The sequence below is a fragment of the Anas platyrhynchos genome, chromosome 36 (assembly GCF_047663525.1).
Source record: "Anas platyrhynchos isolate ZD024472 breed Pekin duck chromosome 36, IASCAAS_PekinDuck_T2T, whole genome shotgun sequence".
NCBI classification, from domain to species: domain Eukaryota; kingdom Metazoa; phylum Chordata; class Aves; order Anseriformes; family Anatidae; genus Anas; species Anas platyrhynchos.
The window spans coordinates 4,798,091-4,824,739 of record NC_092624.1 but is presented as its reverse complement, the minus strand read 5'-3'; the positions used below and the strand labels follow the sequence as shown (position 1 = coordinate 4,824,739).

The following is a 26,649-nucleotide window of genomic DNA, read 5'->3' as shown; positions in this document are numbered from 1 at the left end:
CAACTCCAATCCCTGTGAGTGGGCTAGAGAACCAACCTGTGCCTGTATCAGTCAAATATATACATGTGAATAAAATCAAATCAGGAAAGAAGCTCCTACTCCTAGAGGGAAGGAGGAAGAAGAAGATGAGGCAGGCTCCTCCCAAGTAAAGCCATCAGAGAAATGTGTTGATGAAGACAGAGATAACATAAAAGGAGCAGTAAGCTCCTGAGCACTATTCCTTGGGGAGCTGTGAGATGTGTGATTAGATTTCAGCCATCATCTAGGCCAGCACATTGTTACCTGGCTGCTCCGATACTGGGATAACAGGGCCGGTAGCCTGGACTTAGAGGGCAGGGAAGCCAAGCAGCTGGGGTCCCTCCCCAGGGAAGGGGGCATTGACAAAGCAATTGGAAAGGGGGCACAAATCCTCCCTCTCTTGAGGTAACTCCTGTCAGGTGTAAAGGAAAGGTATCCCTTCAAGGAAGATGTTGTATGTCACCCAGGCAAATGGACCACCAGGGAGAGAGGCAGCCCATATCTGATGCAATTGGCCATGCTGGAGGTGATTTATGGTGATTTATGCACATTCAACAGTTTTCTACCTTGCCCCGTGCCTCACAGGATCCTTCAGTTGTGGGGTTGCTGAGGGTCAAAGTGCCAGTAGCTACCCAAATGATGCACCAGTGGCATTATGGCACCACCCAAGATTCCCTGATTCCCATATATATGCAGATTCATCAACTGCAGAGCCAAGGACTGATCAGTAAAATTTGTTCACCTTTAATAATCCCATAGGGTCAGTGCAAACATGTGATGGAGATCTGAGGCTAACGGTAGAGTATTGTGTCTAGAATGAAGTCACACCAAATTAATAGATCATCTATAGTCTTCTCTCCTTATAGTCCTAGCTCTAAGAGCATTTAAATGATCTCTTACAGCACCTGGATGCTGCTGTCTGATCCCTTCCTGGCATCATAAGGAGCCAGTACCTCCAGGCCAGAACACTCTCCCTGTACGCTTGGATGCAGGCCCCTAGGTCCCATGGACTGTTAAGGGTGTAGTTTGCAAAGTAACCACGGATTTTATCCCCACCCACCACCTGTTGTAGCCCTGCAGAGTCCTGCCTCAAGGCACAAAGGGCAGGGAGACCTGGCTGGTGAGAGCTGAGGCCCTGTGGAGATGTCCGAGACACAACAGCCATTACAGCCAAGGGGGACATAGAAGAGAAAGGAAAAAAAAGAACATTTAAAAGAGAACAGAATAGGTTTAGCTCTCCCTGTGACCCATGACTCCTTTTGCTCTGCTGACAGCCTCTGCAGGCTGACCTACACGTAAGGAGTAGGGACAGGTTCAGTTGTCCTACATGTGGCATCTGCTGCCATTTCAGTTGGCCTGAGGAATGCCCCATCAGACCAGAGGTTCAACCTCAAATTTCAGCAGGTATTTCCATCTGAACAGCTCCTGCCTGTCCTCCATCTCCACTGAGGAACTATTGTGGCTCAGTAATTCGCATTAAGGTGCCTATGTTGTGGACACCTGAACTGAGGCCTGAGGAATCCCAGCTCCTGTGGGTCTGTGGCAGGCATGGGAGGGAGCTGAGATCCCTTTCCATCCCCAGGAATAACAACCAGCATGAGATGCCTTGACTGACTCTGCTGAATTAATTCCTTAAGTGGGGATGAAGGAGATCAGTCCCTGATCCTGATTTCATGTAAAAAATGAAACTGGGACAAGAAGATGTGATTGTTACACTTAATTGGTGTTCTGTAAGGAGAAATGACACTGGTGTGAAGAAGTGTGTGTGCCAGGCGAGGGCTGGAGCCCCAGGGAGTCCTTCAGGCTGTTTCCCAGCAGGTTCCCCTGCAGCCCCAGGGCCATGTGCAGGGAGCCTGGTGGGGGGCAGAGCAAGGGAGGCCTTGGGCTGGGCCTCTGCTGCTGAGCTGGGCCGGGCTCCTGGGCCCAAGGGGAGCTCCTGGCAAGCGGGCAGCGCTGCAGAGAGACAGCTCTGCCCAGGAGCAGCTCCTCTGCACAGCGCAGCAGGCCTGGGGGCACTGCCTGCAGAGACACAGTGCTTAAAGGCAGGCAGAAGTGGCAGCATGCCCAGAGCTCCCTGCGGGAGAAGACTTCCCAGCCCTGCACCCGGTAAGTGTCTGGCTGGAGGGCAATGCAGCCGCAGTTCCTGGAGGCAGGCTGTGAAGCCGGGGGTGCAGGCAGGGGTGCCCAGGGCTGTGGTGCTGATTTAAAGATCAAAGCCAAAATTTCTTTAAGTGGTATATTCTTTATTGCAGCGCTGGATGCACGGGGGATCCTTCCGCCTATCGTGCATGTTCGAAGTGACAAAATATCTCATATTTATACAGTGAAACAATGAATATTCAATTAGCATCCATACATAGTCATTACCTAACCCCACCTACCCTCTCTTCGTACGCTAATTAGCTTGTCAGTCCTCACGCTTGCGCAAAAGTCTTCCAAGAATTGTGGGCCGGGGTCTCCAGGATGTGGGCAGTGGTCTTTGGGAAGAAGGCTGTAGGTCTTCCTCGTAATGCACTTTTCACCTTTGCTTAATCAGTTGTTTTCCAAGCTGTAAAAAAATGCTGAGTTGGCTTTCAGTTTAACTGAGGGTCGGCAGATAACAGGAAGTCTCAGTTAACAGGACAAGACAATTGACTCAAGTTATCTCAAGTCTCAGCCTGTCTAACGGTTAACAGATACTGGGATGTTTTCAAATAACAAGATGCTTAAACATAACAGAAGGTCTACAGATAACAAGATGTCGTTTACTTTGTCCTTGCTAACTTTTAACCACAAGTTTTATTCTATCCTAAAGTGAGTTTATACTATATCAGTGCAGAGCAGGGTCCCTGCTGTGCCCTAGGGGCTGTGTGGCGGGGCAGGGCCTCTGCCGCCTGCCAGACTCAGCACTCAGCCTGCCCGGGGAGCTGCCCAGGGCGCTGCGGGGAGAGGCTGCGGGTGGAAGGAGCCCCCCTGGCAGGGCAGGGTCCTGCTGCTGGCAGGAGTCTGCTCCCTTCAGCAGGCTGCTCACAGATCCACAGCACACCAAGGATATTTCCAAAGGGACTTTTGAAGACGAGAGTTAAGGCAAGTGTTAGGTACTTCACGATCAGCAGTCCTGAGTTTACTTTCTTTTTTCTTTTTTCTTTTTCTTTTTGTTTGTTTGTTTGTTTGTTTTTTTCTTTTCTCTCAGTCAGTGGAAGGGAATTAGATGCTATTTATACTCAAGAAGAGTCTGAGAGTACTAAGCCTTCACAAGGAGGATTAGAAGAAATCCCAGCAAGTCAGGACCTTTCCTGTCCCTGAAACTATAGAAAGCTCCACCACCTCACATTCAGTGTCAGCAGGGTCTGTGTGACCTGGGATATGCCACCAGTGAGCTGGCCCTGGGCAGAGCCCTGCTGCCAGGAGGTGTCTGCAGGGCAGAGCTGAGCACCCAGCGGGTGGGATGGAGGCTGTGAGCTGCAGGCAGGAGGCGTGGGGACAGAGACCCAGCTGCAGGCAAGGACATCTGCAGGCTTTACAGCCATGGGCAGGGAATGGCAGGACAGTGCTAACAGAATAGTCTGGCACCTCTCTGTCTGCCCTCTAGCCCACAGGATTCAGGACGTGACTCATAACCTCAGTAGCAGAACCTCACTCACGGCAGACCCTTCTGAGTTCATGTTGGTCCCTCGCCTTGCCTCCCCTGGCAGAAGCCCTGTGCTATTCCTCTCTCTTCTTAGACCTGCAGCTGCTGTTCTTGCTTTATGGCTCCCTGCAGATGAGGAGATGGGGCTTTCAGTTGCAGCTCAAGAACTGACCCTTTGGGTCCCACCACGCAGATGTGTCTGTAGGAGGAAGGTGCCCAGAGTTCCCCTTCTAACCTGTGGGGCTCTGGGCAATGAGGCAGGGAGAGAGCTGCATCTCCTTCCAGGGAGTTTTTTTCCAATTTCACAATCATTGAGCAGCTCAGTGTCGGAAACTTGGCTGAGCCCTAGAGGAGTCTGGCTGAGACCAGGGTAGATGGCAGACTGGCTATCCTCACTGCACTAAGGACAGTCACTTTGCCTGTCAAGAGCTCACCTGGAATACCTTACAAATGCCAGTGTTTTCTACCCTCTAAAAATGCTTCTGAGGGAGACACAACTGGACCAAAGTAAATCACAAGTACTGTTCATCAGTAAAGAGTGTTGACAGTGGTAATGCTGTGAAGTCCACATATATCAGAGAGAGACTTAATCAGAGATCACTCCTGGTTTCTTTTCATGTAGAGCTGTAGGACAGATCTGAATCCTCCAGCACACACAGCAGAGACCGCTGCTCCCAGGGCCACATTCCTCCAGCACCAACCAGACATCAAGCAAGGGAGCAACAGAAATGCCTCAGAAAGGGGAAAGTCACCGTAGGGGTATTTGGACGGGAAGATAAATAGGCTTTCTCTCCTAATGATCACTGTCTTTTCTTCCTTAGGTAGTCCCCTTTGTCCAGGAGGATCAGATGTCCAACAGCAGCTCCATCACCGAGTTCCTCCTCCTGCCATTCGCAGACACACGGGAGCTGCAGCTCCTGCACTTCACGCTCTTCCTGGGCATCTACCTGGCTGCCCTCCTGGGCAACGGCCTCATCCTCACCGCCGTAGCCTGCAATCCCCACCTCCACACCCCCATGTACTTCTTCCTCCTCAACCTTGCCTTCCTCGACCTGGGCTGCATCTCCACCACTGTCCCCAAAGCCATGGCCAATTCCCTTCATGATACTAGGGCCATCTCCTATGCAGGATGTGCTGCACAGGTCTTTCTTTTTTCCTTTCTGATGTCAGCAGAGTATTTTATTCTCACCATCATGTCCTACGACCGCTATGCTGCCATCTGCAAGCCCCTGCACTATGGGAGCCTCCTGGGCAGCAGAGCTTGTGCCCAGATGGCAGCAGCTGCCTGGGGCAGTGGGATTCTTTATGCTGTGCTGCACACTCCCAATACATTTTCCCTGCCTCTCTGCCAAGGCAATGCTGTGGACCAGTTCTTCTGTGAGATCCCCCAGATCCTGAAGATCTCCTGCTCACGCTCCTACCTGAGGAGTTTTTGGGTGCTTGTGATTGGTGCCTGTTTAGCGTCCATGTGTTTTGTTTTCATTCTTTTTTCTTATGTGCAGATCTTCAGGGCTGTGCTGAGGATGCCCTCAGAACAGGGGCGACACAAAGCCTTTTCCACATGCCTCCCTCACCTGTTTGTGGTCTCCCTGTTTATCAGCACTGCATTTTTTGCTTCTCTGAAGCTCCCCTCCATCTCCTCCCCATCCCTAAACCTGGTGATGGCAGTTCTGTACTCTGTGATGCCTCCAACATTGAACCCCCTCATCTACAGCATGAGGAACAAAGAGCTCAAGTGGGCTATTAGGAAAATGATTTCATGAATGCTTCTGAATAGTGACAAATTTCCCCTCTTTTTCCAGAAATGAATTAACTTGGTACCTCCCCTCAGGCCTGGTCCTTCTTTCATTGTCAATATTGTTATTATTCTCTTTGGTATCATTTGATTTATTGTGCTCTTAGAGTAATACATGTATAGAGCAATTACCCATGGGTGCAGATGCACACAGGGCTATGTGGTTCCATGATTGTATGATTCACCCCCAACACACCCAGGAGTGAGCACACACACAGCAAATAGCCAGCAACAGAGTTGAATAAGAAGGCAGGACAGTGATCAGGCACAGGGCCTGACATGACCAGCCCTGACCAGCCCCATATCCACATGCAGCTGGCCCCTTGCATCCCTCTCCCCTCCTCTTCCACAGGATTCTTCCTCCTCAAGACACTGTAATCCCTTCCTTTCTTACATACAGTCCCCTGCTCAATTATCAGTTCTCACCAATCACATTGTCCCCCATTGATCCGTAGTTTGCTATACCCGTACCCACATTTGGTAATTCAGATACCATTGCCTACATCATCTGGGCCTCTAACAGGAAAGAGAGCTTGACATGTCACAGATTTGCTCTGTGCCAGACTGAGGAGTGGCATGAACAGTCCTGGGCAGGGAGGGTTTTATGGTAACTGGGCTCCATGCAAGACAGAAAATCGTCATTTTAAGGCTTTAGGTCTGAGTTGGGCTGAAGACCTGAGATGGGCCAATTTTTTTAACAATTTCAATCATTTCACTTCAATCAGCACACTTCAATCAGCTGAAATGATCGAACACTTCTAATACAATGTTTGAGCTGTCCCATGACATTTTTTTCCCTTGGATGTTTATTACAGCAAGAGAAAAAATACCAATCTTCCCCTGTACTTGCATGACTCTGTCTCTTATGCTCTGCACTTCATCTCCCCAGTCTTTCTGGTATTTTCGCCTGGCTTTATGAAACAGACCATGTTGGAAGTCACTTTTCCATCAGACTGTCTGGACATGTGCACTCTCCATTCTTCTCCAGATTCCCCTCCCCTCACTCTTTGATCATTCAGATACCTCTCACCTGCACTGTTGGTTCTCAGAACTTGAGGAATCTTCAAGATTGCCCATATTTCACTTTCCTATCTCATCAACCCTACAACCAACTCTGCAATTGCATTTCTACTCATCATTTCCTATCTATGTCAAACATTTCTTGTATAGTCATCCCTTGTGGAAGGTGCACCTCATTGGAGGCAACTTGGATTTGGCTCACTGTTCAGGACATTGAAGTTTGCTTGTTTGTGGTTAAATGTTAATAACAACATCCAAAACTGCCTGTGTGCAGTCAGTTGTCTGAGGAAAGGAGGTGGGACTTGGTGAAAAGATGCTGTGATACCCTGCTGTGGACTTCAGTGGAGAAGTCTGGTGTGAGGAAAAGTGATGCAAGTCCCAGGTGGCTGATGAGAGAAGTGGTGGGGATGGAGAGCTGAGCAGCAAGGTTGTCCATACAGTCTAGGACTGCAAGGGACTGCTTTTCCACCCATACAGACCTCCTTAGGAGACACTTTGGATCTATGACAACTAGAGAATGATGCTATCAGTTCTTCTGAAAACTCTAAACTAATGGAAAATAATCTCAACTAAGGAAAATGCTCTTAGAAATCTGGTCATTGAATACTTTCTCTTCAAACTGCATTCTTGAAACCTCACTAATTAACTGTACAAGTCTGGAAGACTGGATGAAAATGGATGAATGGTAATGAGCCCCATGGTGCATTTGGTGCTGAGTCCATAAACTTCAGGTAGTGAGAAGAGAATGATGTAACTGCAGGAGAAGTTAAAGTCAGGAGACTTTGAAGTGTCTAGGAGCATTAATGGGCCCCAGTGAGGGTCATTACTGACAAAGCCTCCCTATGGACTTGTTAGAACAGACAATTGGAGGCCATGATTGCAGGTAGGCAAAGGCACTGGGCAGGAGACTCTGCTGCTGAGTAAAGGCCTTGGTCTGTTTGGTGAAGCAGAAAGGCCAAGTCCTGGCCCCAGCCCCTGGGCAGGGAGGTCCTGTTCCTCACCTATGGCTCAGGGCTCTTCCTGGGGCAGTGGGATGTGGGGTGTGTGATGCTGTGTGAAGGACAACGCTATGACACCTGCTGGACTCTCCACTGGGTTGCAAGGAGGCAACAAGGCCCCATTGTCATGAGCACAGCATGTGTCCTCGTGAGCCTCAGTAGCAGAGACAACTGCCATAGCCAGGGGGACAAAGACCTTGGTGCTGTTGGGGCCTTGCAGCCTTGTCAGTGCACTCGGTCTTCATCACCACAGGCTGTCCTGTACTGTCCAATTCTTGCCCTTTTCTCCCTGCAGGCTACAGGCATGCACTTCACTTTTCCACTTTGCTCTCACCCTGGCATTTCCTTACTTTCACTGAGGTCTCCCCACCCTCCCTGGCTGTCCTTTGAAACAAAATGGCATGGGCTGACCATAGACTCCTTCTGCGTGAATTCAGGTCCCACAGCACTACCCTTTCAGTGACATTTCCTCATCCTCATTCCCACTCTTCACCTTCCAAGCAGCACTTTATCCCACTTCTGACTCTCTCCTGCTATTTCCCACCACCAGAGAATCCGCACCAGGATCTTTGACACCACATGCCTCCTGCTGGCCTTCCAGTTTCTCAGGTAGACATAACCAAGTTGTGTGCCCATTGCTGTCCCACCATGTGCTCAGGCAGAAGGGACTTGAAAACCCACAGCCAAGGCCTCTTCCTGCATGGGGCCTGTCAGGCTCTCAGACAGAGGGCATCTCACAATCAGTCTGCCAAGCAGGTACCTTCTGCTGCCTTATCAAGAATGCTGGCGGGTGTGAGCTGAGATGTTAGCCAGGAGGCAAGGGCTGACACAGCAGCTGCTTCAGGAAGCAGTCACCTCATAGGCCCTTTCCCCAGCCCTGTTACTGCTGCTGGCCTGTCAGCTCCAGAGATTGACCTGACCAGAGGCTTCCTACTCGTTGTTAAGTTTCTGAGGCACCAGAAACCTCAACTTATTCACCCGGCACCGTCATTGTGTGCCAGGGCCTGGAGAGATAAAAAAAAAAAAGTAAATTATCAAGTAAATTTTCTACCCTTAGTTTATAAAGTAAATTTTCTACTACTGCTTCAAATATGGGATCATTCTTTGCAGGATCTACTGTGGTCATAGGAATGCAAGATGTATCTCTGCCTCTACCTCTCTCTCTTTTCCTCTTCCTCTGCCTGCTATGTCTTCAGAGAGCTCTCTGAAAGACAGGTCATTCACAGAATCACAGAACTATAGGGGCTGGAAGGGACCTCAAGAGATCATCGTGTTCAACCCCCCTGACAAAGCAGGTTCCCCAGAGCAGGTTGCCCAGGTAGGTGTCCAGACAGGCCTTGAGTATCTCCAGAGAAGGAGACTCCACAACCTCCCTGGGCAGCCTACTCCAGCACCACAGATATCTACCAATCCCCACCAGAAACAAGTGGTGACACAGTGTCGTATCTGTCACAATAAACAAATAAATGTTCCAAGAGACCTCTGATTTTTATCTTCTTCAACTCTTCTGATCAAGGTAGACTAAATAGATAAGATTGATCAAGGGCTCCTCTGAGCTTGACACCATCCAGAAAAGATATGAAAGTGTGCTCCATCCGGTAATTCAGAGAGTCAATAATGACATTCAGCAGTGCTGCTCCAAGTGCTGATCGCTGAGGGATGATGCTAAGAACTGGCTGACAGCGCTATGTGTCATGGATGATATCTGGGCCTGATTGTCCAGCAAACAGGCACACCCACAGCCTCAGCAATTTGTTAAATACACATAGCACCATTCTGGCTATAAGAATTCTTTGAGACAAAGCCAAAGGCCTTGCTAAAGACAGGTAGGCACCTTCTCTTGCCTTTGCTTCCCTTCCCTTCCCCTCCCCTATAGGTTCAGAAATCCTATTTTTTTTCCTTCAAGTGCCTGGAGGTGGCTGTGGAAAAGCTTGCCCCATCACCTTCCCAGGGACTGAAGTGAGGCTGACCAGACTTCATTCTCCCAACCCTCCACAGCATGAGGAATGGACACTGGCTGAGGGCATTTGTGCTCTCTCAGGTTCACCTCAGCACATGTACACTATGTGCATGCTGAAGCCTCAACTGTACCAGGCACATCTGGACTTCTGACTGAGCCGTTCTGTGTCCCACTGCGGAGGAACAAACCACCTCTCTGAGCTGGGCTGAGAGCCCTGGTCCTGGAGCTCCTCAGGCAGCTCCTGCTGCTGCTGAGCCCTGGCAGCCTGCTCCAAGCTGCAGAAGTACCCAGGGGTTTCTCTTTCCAGGGATCCCCTGCACACACACGGGGCTCCACTCTCCTCCCAGGACTTTCCACATCAACAGAGAGCCTTTCCCAGGAAGGAGCACGCCTGTGCTGGCCTGGCCAACCATTCCTGCACCTTCTCCCCCTGCTCCCTCCCGCCCCAGCTGGTGGTACTGCTCTGCAGAGCAAGGGGGCTGTGGTGTCCAGGACACAGGGGCACTCTGCAGGGCTGTGCTGGGCAGGCTGAGAGGCAGAGACAGCTCATAGGGCTCTTCCACTGACTGCCTCCCACACCAGCTCTTCTGTGGCTGTCGAGGGTGCTCAGAGGTAGCCTGCCTTCTTTCCAGTGCCACAAGAAGTGTTTGGGTGCTGCACCCTATGGCATTCCACTATTCACATACCGCATTCGCTCACCAGACTTCTTTCCCCATTCCTGCTATGTCCCCTGGGTCACGGGGCTCTTCTTTTCCTGCTCACATCCAGATTTACCACTTCATTGCAGGGGGACTCCACCTGGAAGAGGCTCATGCTCTGTGGGCTCCATTCACTGCTGACCCCCTGGGACACACTGTCCCTGCAGCTCCCCTGGGCTCTCCTGATTCCTTCCAAAAACTGCTCACCTGCCACCAGCCCCAGCACATGTTGTAGTGCCCCAGGCAGGTTAATTGGAGACTCCTCACCATCTGCCTGAGTGCTGGACACCAACAAGCAACACCTGAGTGAGTCCCCATGCCCTCAAACACCCAGCTGGGGCTCTGATCACTTCACCCTGAGCCCATGGAGAAACAGGCAAAGCCAGGTCCCCCTTTAGAATCCATTTCTGGACTACAATGTTCTTCACAGAAACTGTGAAGGAAGACTTGAACCTTAGGCGCTACCCTGAGCTGAATCACATTATGGGATGGAAATGCTGTTCTGGAGGCCATCTGTATCACAAAAATGCCCGTTGCCTGTCCGTGGGATTGGTCACAGGATTGCCACACAGCAGTACTGTGACCAAGCTGCAGGAACAATCAGGCTTATGCCAACAGAAAAGGCTCAGAAGGAGAGTGTGGAGATGGAGCAAGAGCTGCCCCAGACAGACCAAACACCGGTGCTTCCTGGCAGTGCTGTTCTGATGAGACTCTATGGCTTTCCACTTCTACCCATGGGCATTACCATGGAACCCCCAGCAAAATTCTCAGAAAAAGCATCTCAGACACACTCTTCAGTGCAGGTTCCTTTATTTTGTTTAAACACAGGAGTGGGATAAACAATGACAATTTATATGGATTACGTTGATGGCCCTCTCCCCAATAACGAACAAAAAAACCCACTCAGGAACAAAAGACAAGTTTGGCATGGCATGAGTTATATTACCAGTGCTATTCAGGAGAAGACAGGCATTATTTCTGATGTACACCCACTCATGAGTTTCTGCAGTGCATCCTTGAGCTCCTTGTTCCTCATGCTGTAGATGAGGGGGTTTATGGCTGGAGGAACCACCGAGTACAAAACTGTCACCACCAGATCCAGGGATGGGGAGGAGATGTAGGGGGGCTTCAGGTAGGTAAAAATGGCAGTGCTGAAAAACAGGGAGAACTCGAACAGGTGAGGGAGGCACGTGGAAAAGGCTTTCTGCTGTCCATGCACATAAGAGAAAAGAATGAAAATAAAACATGTGGATGCTAAAGAGAAACCAATCATAAGTACCCAAACATTCCTGAGGTAGGAATATGAGCAACAGATCCTGAGGATTTGCACATAGGGCAACAAAATGAATGCAAAACACCCCCCAAACAAAACAAAAACACTAAATGTGAGAAGCCCCATTTCCCTGAGGTAGGAGTCAGAGCAAGAGAGCTTGAGGATCTGCGGGACTTCACAGAAGAACTGGTCCACAGCATTTCCTCCACAGAGGGGCAGGGAAAATGTATTTGCAGTGTGCAGCAGAGCACAGAGAACCCCACTGCCCCAGGCAGCTGCTGCCATCTGGGCACAAGCTCTGCTCCCCGGGAGGCTCCCGTAGTGCAGGGGCTTGCAGGTGGCAACGTAGCGGTCATAGGACATGACAGTGAGAAGAAAAAACTCTGCTGACATTAAAAAGAAAAAGAAAAAGACCTGTGCAGCACATCCTGCATAGGAAATGGCCCTGGTATCATGGGGGTGTGGAGGCGGTGGTTGCAGGCTACAGCTGTGAGGATGAGGCCGTTGCCCAGGAGGGCAGCCAGGTTAATTTCCTACAAAGTATAATAACAATCTATATTCTTTTATTTTAAGACTATTCCCCCTTTTCCTATCATCATATAGCCAAATAAGGAGTCCCTCTTCACCCTTTTAAGTACTGAAAAGTATTTTTAAAAAAGTACTTTTAAAAAGACCTCTTTAAGGTCCCTTTAAGGGTCTTTTTTTTTTATAAAAAAAAAAGGAAAAAAAAAAAAAAGGAAAAAAAAAAAGAAAAGCTGCAATGAGGTCACCCCAGAGACTTCTCTTCTCCAGGCTGAACATCCCCACCTCTCTCAAACTCTCTTCATACAAGAGGTGCTCCAACCTTCTGATTAAATTTTTATCCCTCCTGTAGTGAGTTAACTTGGCAAGGTTTTGGTAGCAGGGTGCCATAGGGGTGGCTTCTGTGAGAAGAACCCAGAAGCAGCCCCATGTTAGACTAGGGGCCCGCCGCAAGCCAGATTCAAGCCAATAAGCAATGGTGTTTGCATTTCTGTGAAAACATATTTAAGAAAGGGTAAAAAATAAGCTGCTACACAACAGCAGCTGGGAGAGATAAGAGTGAGAAACTTTTGGTTTTTAGTTCCTCACTGCTCCAGTCAGTTAGTTAAATCTCAGTAAGTGATCTTAATCTCCCTACACTGAATCTGTTTTGCCCAAGACTGCAAATGGTAAGCCTTCTACCTGTATCTTCAAAAAAAAAAAAAAAATAAAAAATAAAATAAAAGGAGCCCTTTCCACTCTGTTTTCTCTGGCTGCTCCTTTGAGGAGGGGGTGAAAGTGTGATGAGTGTGATGTGCTGGAGTTCAGCTGCCAATTGGTGTGAAACCACCACACTGCTCAGCCGTGTTACTGGCATCTGGCATCAGCTTTGAAAGAAGAAGTAGGATTTCAGGCAGTCCGCTGGGGAGATCCTGTTTTATTAAGCAGATGTTAAGAGAGAGTACTGAAAAAGCAGTTTCATTCCTCAATGTACAGTAGATATACATATTAAAAATAAATAAATCTAATAAACTAATGAACGGGAATGACAACAAAGATAAATGTAACAATAGTGATCATGAAACAAATACCCAGGAAGTCATTTGTGGAGAAAAAGTGGTAATTTATCACTTTTCAGAAACATCCCTGAAATCATTTTCCTAATGGCACCCTTGAGCTCCTGGTTCCTCATGTTGTAGATGAGGGGGTTCACTGCTGGAGGCATCACTGAGTACAGAAATGACACCATCAGGTCCTGGGCTGGGAAGGAGATTGAGGAGGGCTTCATGTAGGCAAAAAGTCCAGTGATGACAAACAGGGAGACCACAAACAGGTGAGGGAGGCACGTGGAAAAGGCTTTGTGCTGGCCCTGCTCAGAAGGCATCCTCAGCACGGCCCTGAAGATCTGCACATAAGAAAAAATAATGAAAACAAAACACATGGACGCTAAACAGGCACCAATCATAAGTACCCAAGCATTCCTGAGGTAGGAGTGTGAGCAGGAGAGCTTGAGGATCTGGGGGACTTCACAGAAGAACTGGTCCACAGCATTTCCTCCACAGAGGGGCAGGGAAAATGTATTGGCAGTGTGCAGCAGAGCACAGAGAACCCCACTGCCCCAGGCAGCTGCTGCCATCTGGGCACAAGCTCTGCTCCCCAGGAGGGTCCCGTAGTGCAGGAGCTTGCAGATGGCAACGTAGCGGTCATAGGCCATGACAGTGAGAAGAAAAAACTCTGCTGATATCAAGAAAAGAAACAGAAAGACCTGTGCAGCACATCCTGAGTAGGAAATGGCCCTGGTATCCCAGAGGGAATTGGCCATGGCTTTGGGGACAGTGGTGGAGATGCAGCCCAGGTCGAGGAGGGCGAGGTTGAGGAGGAAGAAGTACATGGGGGTGTGGAGGTTGTGGTTGCAGGCTATGGTGGTGAGGATGAGGCCGTTGCCCAGGAGGGCAGCCAGGTAGATGCCCAGGAAGAGCGTGAAGTGCAGGAGCTGCAGCTCCCGTGTGTCTGCAAATGGCAGGAGGAGGAACTCGGTGATGGAGCTGCTGTTGGACATCTGATGCCTCTGGACATGGGTCCTGTTCATGGAAGGAATTACAAGTGAAAAGTCAAACATGTACAACACCTATTGCATATCTTGTAGGAAGTGCCCTCCACACCACATCAAAGACATACTACCTCCTGCTCGATTCTGGAAGAAATTTGTAGTGCTCCTTGGCCAGAACTCTGACTGAGCTCTGTTGGCTAAGGCTCGGTCTGTCAGCAGGAGTCTGTGAGCAGAGCCCTTGGGCACTGGGGGAATCAGTCCTGCTCTGCTTCCAGAAGGCATAAATGAACTGGGTGCAACCTCAGATGCCCACTGTCCAGGGACATCCTTCTCATTGCAGATCTGGAGGAGTAGGTCAAATAATCCCTCAAGAAACAACAAAATTGATGTTGTTGCTGGCTGTAGGCTGAGGTATCTAAAAGGTCTTTGTAAAGTGCGTCACTGAGCTGTACATCTTTTACAGAGGAATGTTCCTGGAGCCTCAGTCTCTGACACAAACACTATAATTTCATTACTAACCCCATGGCTCCCCAGCAGGGCATGAAAACGTTAACTGATACTCAGGACAGCTCTTATCCTGGAAGTAGCCCCTACCTTGAACGTTGCCTTGACAAATCTAGTACAAAGATATCTGAATTTTCCCTCAGCACAAGGGAATCCAGAGCTCATGACCAAGTTCCCCTGAAATTATGGATGGAGATGAATTCAGTAGGGGGAAAAGAGAGTAAGGGGTTACTGCGGAGAAGGCGTCTAAAGTGCAGGGATGGGAGGGAAGTACACAAATCCCCCCTGCCATAGAGTTTCTTAGAGCTTCTTGGGTTTCCTTCTCCCTGCCAATGGCTCTGCTGCCTGCAGCTGTCCCTGCCTGCAGCTGGGTCTCTGTCCCCACACCTCCTGCCTGCAGCTCACAGCCCCCATCCCAACTGCTGGGTGCTCAGCTCTGCCCTGCAGACACCTCCTGGCAGCAGGGCTCTGCCCAGGGGCAGCTTGCTGGGGTGACATCCTAGCGACCAGGTCACACAGACACTGCTGACACTGCACATGTGGTGGTGGAGCTTTCTATGGGCTAAGGGGCAGGAAAGGGACTGGTTATGGTCCTTTTAAGCCTCTTGTGAAGGCTTAGGTGTCACAACCTCTACTCTGAAATAATAACATTTATTTCTATTCCCAGTGAGCCAACGAAGAGAAAATTGAAAGCAGAGAGTCTGGAAACCTAAGCCTGAAGCAGGAATTCCCCACTTTCTCTGTGTTCTTGCAAAGTCCCCTTGGATACACCCTGGTTGTGCTGTGGAGCTGAGAGCAGGCTGCTGCAGGCAGCAGCCTCCCACCAGCAGCAGGACACTGCCCTGCCAGGGGGGGGCTCCTTCCACCCGCAGCAGCTTCTCCCCGCAGCGCCCTGGGCAGCTCCCCGGGCAGGCTGAGTGCTGAGCCTGGCAGGCGGCAGAGGCCCTGCCCCGGCACACAGCCCCTGGGCCACAGCAGGGACCCTGCTCTGCACCACAGCCCTGGACACCCCTGCCTGCACCCCCGGCTTCTCCTGCCTCCAGGAACTGCGGCTGCATTGCCCTCCAGCCAGACACTTACCGGGTGCAGGGCTGGGAAGTCTTCTCCTGCAGGGAGCTCTGGGCATGCTGCCACTTCTGCCTGCCTTTAAGCACTGTGTCTCTGCAATCAGTGCCCCCAGCCCTGCTGTGCTGTGCAGAGGAGCTGCTCCTGGGCAGAGCTGTCTCTGTGCAGCGCTGCCCGCTTGCCAGGAGCTCCCCTTGGGCCCAGGAGCCCGGCCCAGCTCAGCAGCAGAGGCCCAGCCCAAGGCCTCCCTTGCTCTGCCCCCCACCAGGCTCCCTGCACATGGCCCTGGGGCTGCAGGGGAACCTGCTGGGAAACAGCCTGAAGGGATCCCTGGGCTTCCCTCCTTCCCCTGGGCACACACATTTCTCACCAGCAGTGTTGTTTCTCCTAGCAGAGGATGAATTAGCTGTAACAATAACTTCTTTATGCCCCAGTATCAGTTTGGACACGAAGTCATGGTGGGGGACATTTCTTCCTCCTTGTGGCCACTTCCAACCTTCCTGGATGCGCCAGAAGGGACAAGAGAACACATATCGGGCCTTCTTTCTGTCTGGGTCCTCCTGGGTATGTAGGCAGAGGGGATCCCACAGTCAGCATGCCAACCAGGTGCCTTCTGCTGGCCTAGAAGGGCCACTGCCAGATGTCAGATGAACAGTACAGATCCCAGGGAGAAGTCAAGGGTGACCTGTCAGCTACTTCAGGCAGAAGTGACCTCACAGTCCCTTTCTGTGACATGTTCCTGCTGCTGCCCTATCAACTGCAGGGACAGAAGTGACCTCACAGTCACTGCCACAGTCACATTTCTCCTGCTGGGGCAGGAGATCCCGAGGCAGAGCTGAGCTGATCAGAGCATTCCCACCCATCTCCTCCTTGTGAGCTGATCAGATCCATGGCCCCTCGCATTCATCTTTGAATGCCATGTGACTGCACAGCAACATCACGGCTCATGTCCTGTCACAAGGAGCAAGGCACCTAAAGCTAAGGGTTGGGAGAGAGGTTGAAGGTGAGGAGGTAAATACACAGAAAGAGGGGCCTAGGATGTTAGTTATTCATGTATGGGAATAGGGTTTACCTTTCTGGGTTAAAGATTAAGCAAAGGTTTAGTGGGAGGGTTTGGTGTTCTGCTTGGGGTGTCAGTTCTGTGGTTATATTATGTTATAAAGCTCTTTGCTTTAGGGTTTTGTTTAGGGTATTTCTTCCAAGAACTCTAGGGTTAAGTAGAGCATTTTAATGCTAGTGTTAAGGGCAGGGATCAGCGGGAGCAAGACAGTAAGGATAAGGGGCTATGGGCTGAGTTTTGGCTTCAAGGGATGCTTTGGGGTCAGGCATAGGAGTAGTGGATTCCTGTGTGGAGTGGCGTTTATGTTTAGGGATAAAGATTACAGGTTAAAATAGGGTAAGGGCTTCACATGACTGTTTTATGGTAGGATCTACATTACCTGAACCCTCTTACCTTTTCAAAATCGTTAAGTTCTGCTGGCCAAGCTCCTCTTCCCTCCCATAAATCTCACATCTCTCCTGTGCAGCCTTCTCCTGACCTCCCCATATCGGTCATCTTTTTGGGAGCAGGCTTCTCATGACATTCAAGATACTCTGAGGAGTATCTGTCTCACTTCTGTTGGCTAATCTGTTCATGAGAAAGAAGCAGGTCCTAAGCCAACATGGAGCACCCTCCACAATGTGCCAAGCAGCTCTGCACCACCACAAATGTGTGTGTACCGCCTACAATTTCAGTTCCAGAATGGCTCCTATAGATGCAGGGTAACTTCTCCCAGGCCATTATGTATGCTTCAGTTTCCCCCTTGCATCTTGGAGGCAGCGGCCCCCTCTGTGTAGAAAACAGAAAGTAGTCCTGAAAGATGACTTTAGGCAAAAGCTGAAACCTTGGACATGAAAACTCGTATCAAAGACCTCTTCCCCTACGGGGCCTACCTGGTAATTAGGAAAACTGGATCTCACAAACTATGTGCAAAGCAGGTGCCTTCTGCAGGCCTATTATGGACACTGGCAGATGTGAGCCTAAAGGCACAGATCCCAGCCAGGAGTCAAGGGATGTCCAGTTGGCTACTTCAGGAAGAAGTCAACTCACAATGTGCTTTATAGACACTGACTTAGAACTGGATTAGGAATTTCTGAGGCACCACTTACCTATTAATACCATACCTACAGAAAAAAACCCTTTTGGCCCAGGACCTGCCCAGGTAGAAGTAATGTGGTTGTGATCCTTCCAGCCCATAACCCTGCTGCTGGATTCCCAGCTGCTCTAACACACAGGAGCCAGTTCCATGCCAGTCCTGGGAGGTGCTAGGGCAGGAGAGACCTTGCAGTTGCCACCACTGTAGAGAAAACTGAAAGCTGCCCTGAAGGGGCATTTTAGGAAAAAAAGATGAAATCTCTGACAGGACAACCAGAGATGTTGCGCTGAAGAGTGAGGGGACTGTGGTGCCTGGGGCATGGGGGCACTCTGCAGGTCCGTGCTGGGCAGGCTGGGAGGCAGACCCAGCTCATGGGGTCACTACCATTGCCCCAGGACGGCAACGAATCACTCACCAGACTCCTTTGCTGGGACTGCTCTGTGTCCTGGGACTGCAGAGCATAGAAGATGGACACTTCTCCATCAACTCAGCTTCACGCAGGGCTCTTCAGCATTGCCCAGTCCCAGGACTTGCCCCCTCCTCCTCCATCCACAGACATACATAGGTTTCCATTTGGGGTCTCAGGCAGGACTTTAAGGATCTGCTAAATTCCTGGATTTCCTTGTTTCTCGCAGCCTTCACGCAAGTCATTTTCCTGGCCCTCCTCTCAGGTGGCACTCAGTGACCCTTCAGTAGGGGCTTTGGGCTTCCTCAGTTGTCCTGCTGCTTATTAGCACCTTCCTGGCTCCTTCCTGAGCTCCGAGGGAGCCTTTTTGTCCAGCATGTGGCCCTGCACTGGCTCTGGCTGGGACGGAGTTACTCTCTGCAGAGCAGCCCCTGTGGTGCTGTGCTTTTGATATATGAGCAGAGCAGTGTTGGTCACCAATGGCTGTAGTCACTGTTTCTGAGAAGTGTTTGCACAGCATCAAGGCCTTCTCTGCTTCTCACTCTGTCCCACCATCGAGTGGGCTGTGGGTGGGCAAGAGGCTGGGAGGGGAACCTGCCATGACAGCCAACCCAGCCTTACCACATGTACATTCCATGGTATATAACACTGTGCTCAGCAGTGCATATTGGGGTCAACTTCCCAAGACAAAGCTCAAAGGGTTGTGGTAAATGGGGCCACGTCAGACTGGCAGAAGGTCACTAGTGGGGTCCTCCAAGGCTCCATTTTAGGGCCAGTCCTCTTCAATATTTTTAGAAACGATTTGGTTGTAGGACTAGAATCAATCTCCTCATCCACATCATCATCCACATCACTCAATCCCCTCATCCACATCATTGATGAAGATATTGAAGAGAACTGGCCCCAGTACTGGGCCCTGGGGGACACCAGTAGTGACTGGCCTCCAACTGCATTTATCTGCATTTACCAGGACCCTTTGGGCCAGTTTTTAACCAAACGAAGCATACACCTGTCCAAACACTGAACAGCCAGTTTCTCTGCAGAATGCTGTGGAAAAAGATCTCAAAGGCCTTACTGTGGCCTAGGTAGACCACATCCAGAGCCTTTCCCTCATCCACTGAGAGCATCACCTTGTTATGACTGAGATTTGATTTCACAGAATCACAGAATCACAGAATTTCTAGGTTGGAAGAGACCTCAAAACCATCAAGTCCAACCTCTGACCTAACACTAACAAGTCCTCCACTAAAGCATATCACTAAGTTCTACATCTAAACGTCTTTTAAAGACCTCCAGGGATGGTGACTCCACCACCTCCCTGGGCAGCCTATTCCAATGCCTAATAACCCTTTCAGTAAAGAAGTTCTTCCTAACATCTAACCTAAAACTCCCCTGGTGCAACTTTAGCCCATTCCCCCTCGTCCTGTCACCAGGCACGTGGGAGAACAGGCCAACCCCCACCTCGCTACAGCCTCCTTTAAGGGACCTATAGAGAGCAATAAGGTCACCCCTGAGCCTCCTTTTCTCCAGGCTGAACAAACCCAACTCCCTCAGCTGCTCCTCATAGGACTTGTTCTCCAGACCCCTCACCAGCTTTGTCACCCTTCTCTGGACTCGCTCAAGCACCTCGATGTCCTTCTTGTAGCGAGGGGCCCAAAACTGAACACAGTACTCGAGGTGCGGCCTCACCAGAGCCGGGTACAGGGGGACGATCACTTCCTTAGCCCTGCTGGCCACACTGCTTCTTATATAAGCCAGGATGCCGTTGGCATTCTTGGCCACCTGACCACACTGCTGGCTCATATTCAGCCGACTATCAACCAATACTCCCAGGTCCTTCTCCGCCAGGCAGCTTTCCAACCATTCCTCACCCAGACTGTAGCTCTGCTTGGGGTTATTGCGCCCCAGGTGCAGGACCCGGCACTTGGCCTTGTTGAACTTCATGCAGTTGACCTCAGCCCATTGGTGCAGCCTATCCAGATCCTCCTGCAGGGCCTTCCTACCCTCATTTTTTTTTTTGCCATGCGGGACCTGACTTTGATAAACCCATGCTGACTGGGCCTGATCGCTTGGTTGTCCTGGAAGCATTGTGTGATGGTATTCAAAATAATCTGCTCCATGAGCTTCCCCAGCACTGAGGTCAGACTGACAGTCTCGTAGCTCAGAGATCCTCCTTCTGGCCATTTTGTAGGTGGGCATCACATCTGCTAGTCACCAGTTGACTGTGAACTCCCCTGATAGCCAGGACTGCTGATAAATGATGGAAAGCGGCATGACGAGCACTTCTGCCAGCTCCCTCAGTAGCCTCAGGTGGATCCCATCTAGCTCTTGTGAACATCCCCCACGAGGGATGCCATATGAGCAGTGGTGCCTGCTCACCAGGAACCAGACCAACTTCCTACAGAGCTGCTTTACAAGGAGCGTGGCCACCAAGAAAATCTAATTTATACTCAGCTCAGATCCGGTGTGACATTACAAGAAGTATCTACAACCAGCAGGGAAAGATGTGCAGGTCTGGGAGTCCCTTGGACAGTCTGGTGTGCAGAGGAGTAAGGGCTGTGGCAAGACTGAGAGTCCCAACAGGACTGAGGTCTTTGCCCATGGCTATGGCTGTTGTCTCTGCCACTGAGGTCTATGAGGAGACAGTGTACAGTTGATGCACAAGGGCCTCAATGCCTCCTTGCCCCCACCCATGAAGCAGGCAGGGGTCATACCATTCTCCTGCACTTGGCCATGCACATCCCATCTCCTACTGCCCCAGGAAGAGCCCTGAGCAATGTGTGAAGAGAAAGAATCTCTCTTCCCAGGGACCAGGGGTCAAAGGCTTGGCCCTTGTCCTTGGTGAAACACATCCAGCCTTTCTACACATCAGTGTGCCTTGACATTGTCTTTCTCTATTTGTCCTAACTGCCTCCAATGCTGTGTTCTAACGAGCTCCAAGGGAGGCTGTGTCAGCCCTGGCCCTCAGGGGGACACTGCAGGAAACTTGCATCTGATTTGGACTTCTTGAGAGATTTCTTCAGTTTGCTCTCAGTGCCTGCATTTTGAGGGCTCATCACCAAAGCCACCAGAGGGGTGATTACAGTGCTTGGGCTGGGCCTCTGCTGCTGAGCTGGGCCGGGCTCCTGGGACAGAGAGAGCTCCTGGCAAGAGAGCCCTGGTGCAGAGAGACAGCTCTACCCAAGAACAGCACCTCTGCACAGTGCAGCAGGGCTGGGGGCTCTGACCACAGCAAACACTGAGAGGAGAGAAGAGATGGATTGAAGGCAGCTGGGAGAAGGAGGATGCTGAGAGCTGACCGGAGGAGAAATCTGCACAGCCCTTGACAAGGTAAGTCTTTGGCTGCAGGGCCACGCAGCTGAACGTCCTGTAAGAGTCTCCTCCTGGGTCTTGTTTCTGGGAGGGCAGTGGGCAATGCAGTAGGCTTTGAGAGTCCTGCTGGATTGCACTGCGAAGTGAGGAAGAGTGGCAAAAGCCCCTTGGAGTGCTCTAACCTAACTGCCTCTGGTCAGCCAAGAGCAGAGTGGCCAAGGCTCCTAAAGGCAGCGGTGCAGCTGGAATAGTGGGACACCCCAGCTTGCGTATATCCAGCTCTGGCCGTGGGGCATACACTCTTGGGCTGCAGGCTGCTCTCCAGCAGGATGCAGCTGTCTTGTCAATCCTTGTGTTATCCAGGTGTCCCAAGGAGAAGACACTTTCACACTAAGGCCATGTCCTTGCTGCTGGATAGCTGTCTGAGGGCAGCTGGAGTGAGCGCTCTGCACCCCTGGTTGGGAGGGAAGAACTGAGAACCTGATCCAGCACCCAGAGACAAGGGGAGGACTCTGTCCAGCTGTACTTGGACTGGGGCTTCTGTGCTCTCAGCTGTCTTCAGTTACATCTCAGTGAAACACGCGAGCATGGTGGTCATCCTAAACATTACTGGGTTAAATGCTAGAAAATATAGCAAAGATAATCCTACCATGCTCTAAACTGTCGTTGGATGAGTTGTTTACAAAAACAATGCAAAGCTCAATGATCTGAAAGTTGGACTGAATTTGAATTTCCCCCATGTTACTTTTTCCCTCCTGCTGAACAGCAGGAAGTACTCCTCTGGAGTGCACAGCACACCCAGCTCCCAGAGCCACTCTCAGCCAACTGCAGATACAGCTCGAGCAAGAGAGCTGCAGAAAGGTTCTCCTGCAAAGAGAGTGGCTTAGGCAGAGTGGTGCTTTAAGGTGTGCAGTAGGTTTTCCTCATAGACGTTTGTTCTAAATTTGTTCTGCCTTCTCCTCTTCAACAGACAACTGTGTCCAACGTCATAAAATGCCCAACAGCAGCTCCATTACCGAGTTCCTCCTCCTGCCATTCGCAGACACAAGGGAGCTGCAGCTCGTGCACTTCGCACTCTTCCTGGGCATCTACCTGGCTGCCCTCCTGGGCAACAGCCTCATCCTCACTGCCGTAGCCTGCGACCACTGCCTCCACACCCCCATGTACTTCTTCCTCCTCAACCTCGCCCTCCTCGACCTGGGCTGCATCTCCACCACTGTACCCAAAGCAATGGCCAATTCCCTCTGGGACACCAGAGCCATCGCCTATGAAGCATGTGCTGCCCAAGTCCTCATTTTAGTCTTCTTTGTTGGAGCAGAATATTCCCTTCTCACCATCATGTCCTACGATCGCTACGTTGCCATCTGCAAGCCCCTGCACTATGGGAGCCTCCTGGGCAGCAGAGCTTGTGCCCAGATGGCAGCAGCTGCCTGGGGCAGTGGCTTTCTCAATGCTGTCCTGCACACAGCCAATACATTTTCCCTGCCCCTCTGCCATGGCAATGCCATGGACCAGTTCTTCTGTGAAATCCCCCAGGTCCTCAAGCTCACTTGCTCTGATGCCTACCTCAGGGAAGTCTGGGCACTTCTGTTTAGTGTTTGTTTAGCCTCTGGTTGTTTTGTTTTCATTGTGTTTTCATATGTGCAGATCTTCAGGGCCGTGTTGAGGATGCCCTCTGAGCAGGGATGGCACAAAGCCTTTTCCATGTGCCTTCCCCACCTGGCCGTGGTCTTCCTATCTGTCAGCACTGCCATGTTTGCCTACCTGAAGCCCACCTCCATCTCCTCCCCACCCCTTTCCCTTGTGGTGTCATTTCTGTACTCAGTGGTGCCTCCAGCAGTGAACCCCCTCATCTACAGCATGAGGAACAAAGACCTCAAGATTGCCCTGTGGAAACTGGTGACTGGATGTGTTTGAGACTAAGAAGTTACCAGTTTGCTTCTGCAGATTACTGATGATGTCAATTATTAAAGAAACAGCCTATATTATATTTTTTGTTTGTGTATGTGTGCATTTGTGTTCATTTTTTACAGGTTTTCTTTAGTTTTACTTTGTTTAATGTTGAACATGAAAATGATATTATTCATCCCAACTCCACTTCAGTATGCAAACTTCGAGTCTATCTCAGAGACTGTACAGAAGGATCCTGTCTCTCTGTGAATTTAAACTTAAGGAAGGAACCTGCACTGCTTTCTTAGTCTGACGTCCTTCCTCTGAGACCTGGTCTGGCTCTGCAGGGACAGTGCCCGTGTGCACGAGTGCAGAGAATAAGAGTCCCATCCCAGCAGCACAGCCAGGGAGCACCAGTGCTTGGTGTATGCAGAGCTGCTCTCTTGCCACTGCCACCCTCTCCTGCTGAACCCTGCTGGGGGGGTAAATCCCGGTAGCTTGGTGCCAGTGCTGCTGTGGGGCTGTGCTGGGACTGCAGGCAGGGACAGGCAGTGGGAATGGCGGTGGCACAGCTGGACTCCACTGCAGCACCTCCCTCCTAAGAGGGGATCTCCTCTGGGCACTGCCTGAAGGCTGAGGCCTTCCTGCAAAGCTGCTGTCAAGAACAAGCCCAAGGAAGAGGCTCCAAAGAGGCTCCGTGCTTTGCTTCTTTCCACATGGACTTGGTGTGGTGAGAGCAGAATCCCACCATGGACTTTAGGGATCTGGGGCTGGTTCTGAGGTTCCCTGTGGGTGGCCAGTGGCCATGCAGTTGGTGAATGATCTAATGGACAGGGAGTTCAGCATCAGTCCCTGGAGCTTGAAGCATCACAACCAGCTTACTTCCACCTGGTGGGATACTGGGTGAAGAAGAGAGTATTGAGTATGTTCTTATGAGGCCTGTTGTGCCTCAGAAACCCATAATCCAGAGGGAAGCAAATGGCCATTAAGAGGCCTGTAAGGTGACTTCTTTCTGAAATAGCTCGCAGGTCATCCCCTGAGCCCTGGCTGGGATCTGTGCCTTTCAGCAGACATCTGCCACTGATCCTGATAGGTCAGCAGAAGGCACCTGGTTCGCATGTAGGTTGTGCAATCCCCTCTTCCTAAGTATCTGATGGGCCTCATACAGGAAGAGGTCTTGGATAGGGACTGTTATATCAGAGTTCAATTTTTTTCCTAAAAAATGGGCTTCCTGTTTTCCCCACATAGGTGGCCTGCCTTCAAAATGCCCTAGGGGAGCTGAAGTCTGCATGAGGTACTGGGAGGTGTGATCCAGGATGTATAGGATCCTGTCTTGAGAAAATGATGTTGACAGTGGTGCAGGGGTGGTTCAAAGCAACAGAGGTGAGACGTACTCTGAGATGATGAAAGTCATCAGAAAGCTGCTTCTAAGATGATGACAGATATGGGGAGGTCAGGAAAAGGCTGGACAAGAGGTGGCAGATTTGGGGGATGTAGGAGGGGTTTGATCAGCAGAAACTAAAAAAATTGAAGAGGTAGGAGGGTTTGAGGGTTCGGGTAATGTTGATTCTGCTGTGTCACTGACCATGTAAACATTCACAGTCTGCTTTTACCGTTTCTAAAACCTACATGCTACTCTCCACCCTGACTATAATACAGTACTCAAATGCTGAAACCGCAAACAATCCCTTTAAGAGAAATCTCAAATGCATATGCCCTTTCCCTTACCCTCACACTTTTACTCACCCTAATTCATGCCCTTATCACTAGCATAAAAATGCTCTATTTAACTCTAAACTTCACTCTAGGCCTGAACAAAATCTTAGCCCACAAAGCTTGCCAATAACCTGAACACTGATCTGACACCCTAAGCAGATCACCAAATCCTCTCGCTAAGCCTGTGCCTAAGGCCTAACCCTCAAAGGCGAGCTCTAATCCATAATGCCTGTCGCGTTAAAGGGGTGTAGCTGATTAACCGTTACGGGCCCGGTTGGATTCAGAGTACTGAACCAGTCGGACATTCACCAAAACTGGGGGTCCGTTCGGACATTCACCAAAAATGTAATAACCGCCTGGGGGTCCGCTCAGACATTCACCAAAAACGTATTAACCACCTGGGGGTCCGTTCAGACATTCACCAACAATGCATTAACCGTCCGGGGGTCTGGTTAGATTCAGAACACTGAACTATCACGGATAACCACCCTCACCCTAGTTGCATTAATGAGAGCTATCACAATGCAATCAAGTATGGTTTATTACAGCAACAGATAATCAGGTTCTTTTGGATTGCCGGTGATAGTGACTATCTGCAAAAGCAAGCTAGTATGCATGAAATACACAGGTGTTACAGGTGTTACAGATGTTATACAGGTGTTATAGGTGTTATAGATGTTACAGGTGTTACAGGTGTTACAGGTGCACAGCCTAGAAATAAACGCGTTGAAAGGATCAAAGACTCTATAGAGATTTATAAGCAAATATTCAGATCTCACCCAAAGGCGTCCCAATGGGGGGGAAGAGAGGCTCAGCCCGTCGACTGATCCCAGGAGTCAGGAGGTCCTAAGGATGTTGTATGTCCTCGGGATGGTATCTCCCCTGACGATGGTATCTTCCCTGCCATCCCCTCTATCATGGGCCAATTTATATTATTTTCTATCTTTTAGGTGGAGCTTGAGTGGCTCTAGTCAAGCATATCTTAGTTATGATTGGTGTAAAGTTTTCCCGTCTCCGTTTAAAGTAATAGGCTCCGAGAAATTCAGAGCGCATGCTCAGTGAGGGGTGGTCGCAACTTGGAGGCGGGTAGCTTTTGGGATGGAGGTGTGTTTTGGTATTATAATGATATTATAATGAGCAAAAAGTACACTAGGGTACAACATTTGTCAAAACATGACAGGTCCTTGGCTTAGGGTGGCAAAAAGTGCAGCTTTGTGCACAAGAACAATCAAGGCCCCACCCGATTACAGAGCCTAGCCGTGGTGTCTCCACTCCACTCCACGCTCCGTGGTGTTCCTTAGAGCTAGCACACCAAGTTTCCCCAGCGCGATAGCATCTAAGGTTGGGAGCCTAGGGAACGCTCAGGTAATGCAGTTATGCCCTACCCTGAAAGCCTCTTCAATGCTGTACCTTTTCCTTAAAAGTCTGAATGTTAGCTTTATTTTCCTAGTTACTTCAGGCATTTACACCACAATGCCTAACCTGAACATCTAACTCCCAACATCCTGGCTCCTGTGATCCAACACCCTCCCCTTCAGTTCTTCTCCTAACGCTAACTTAAGCTGTGTGCCAACTCAGCAGGTCTTGTGGTATTGCTGAGCAGTCATACACCATTGAAAGATGAATGTGAGGTGACATGTATCTGGTCATCTTGTAGGCCACAAGGAAGTGATGAGTGAACCTGGTGTAGTGGGTTTA

At 50.2% G+C, this 26,649-nt stretch overlaps 3 protein-coding genes across 3 annotated transcripts; 2 read left to right on the top strand and 1 right to left on the bottom strand.

The window, feature by feature from the left end:
• The first annotated feature begins 4,476 nt into the window (after nt 1-4,476).
• On the top strand, nt 4,477-5,391 carry LOC140000996 (olfactory receptor 14J1-like). The gene has a single exon (XM_072032131.1). It carries the CDS (start codon nt 4,477-4,479, stop codon nt 5,389-5,391), a length of 915 nt encoding a protein of 304 aa, XP_071888232.1.
• Nucleotides 5,392-12,972: 7,581 nt separating this feature from the next.
• Nucleotides 12,973-13,932, bottom strand: LOC140000995 (olfactory receptor 14A16-like). Its single transcript, XM_072032130.1, has one exon. The coding sequence runs from the start codon at nt 13,930-13,932 to the stop codon at nt 12,973-12,975; it is 960 nt and encodes a 319-aa protein (XP_071888231.1).
• An 8,406-nt stretch (nt 13,933-22,338) lies between these two features.
• On the top strand, nt 22,339-23,262 carry LOC140000981 (olfactory receptor 14C36-like). The gene has a single exon (XM_072032100.1). The coding sequence runs from the start codon at nt 22,339-22,341 to the stop codon at nt 23,260-23,262; it is 924 nt and encodes a 307-aa protein (XP_071888201.1).
• Nucleotides 23,263-26,649: the final 3,387 nt, after the last annotated feature.

Coding starts and splice junctions, on each gene's coding strand:
- LOC140000996 (XM_072032131.1), top strand. CDS start 4,477: ATGTCCAACAGCAGCTCCATCACCGAGTTCCTCCTCCTGCCATTCGCA.
- LOC140000995 (XM_072032130.1), bottom strand. CDS start 13,932: ATGTCCAACAGCAGCTCCATCACCGAGTTCCTCCTCCTGCCATTTGCA.
- LOC140000981 (XM_072032100.1), top strand. CDS start 22,339: ATGCCCAACAGCAGCTCCATTACCGAGTTCCTCCTCCTGCCATTCGCA.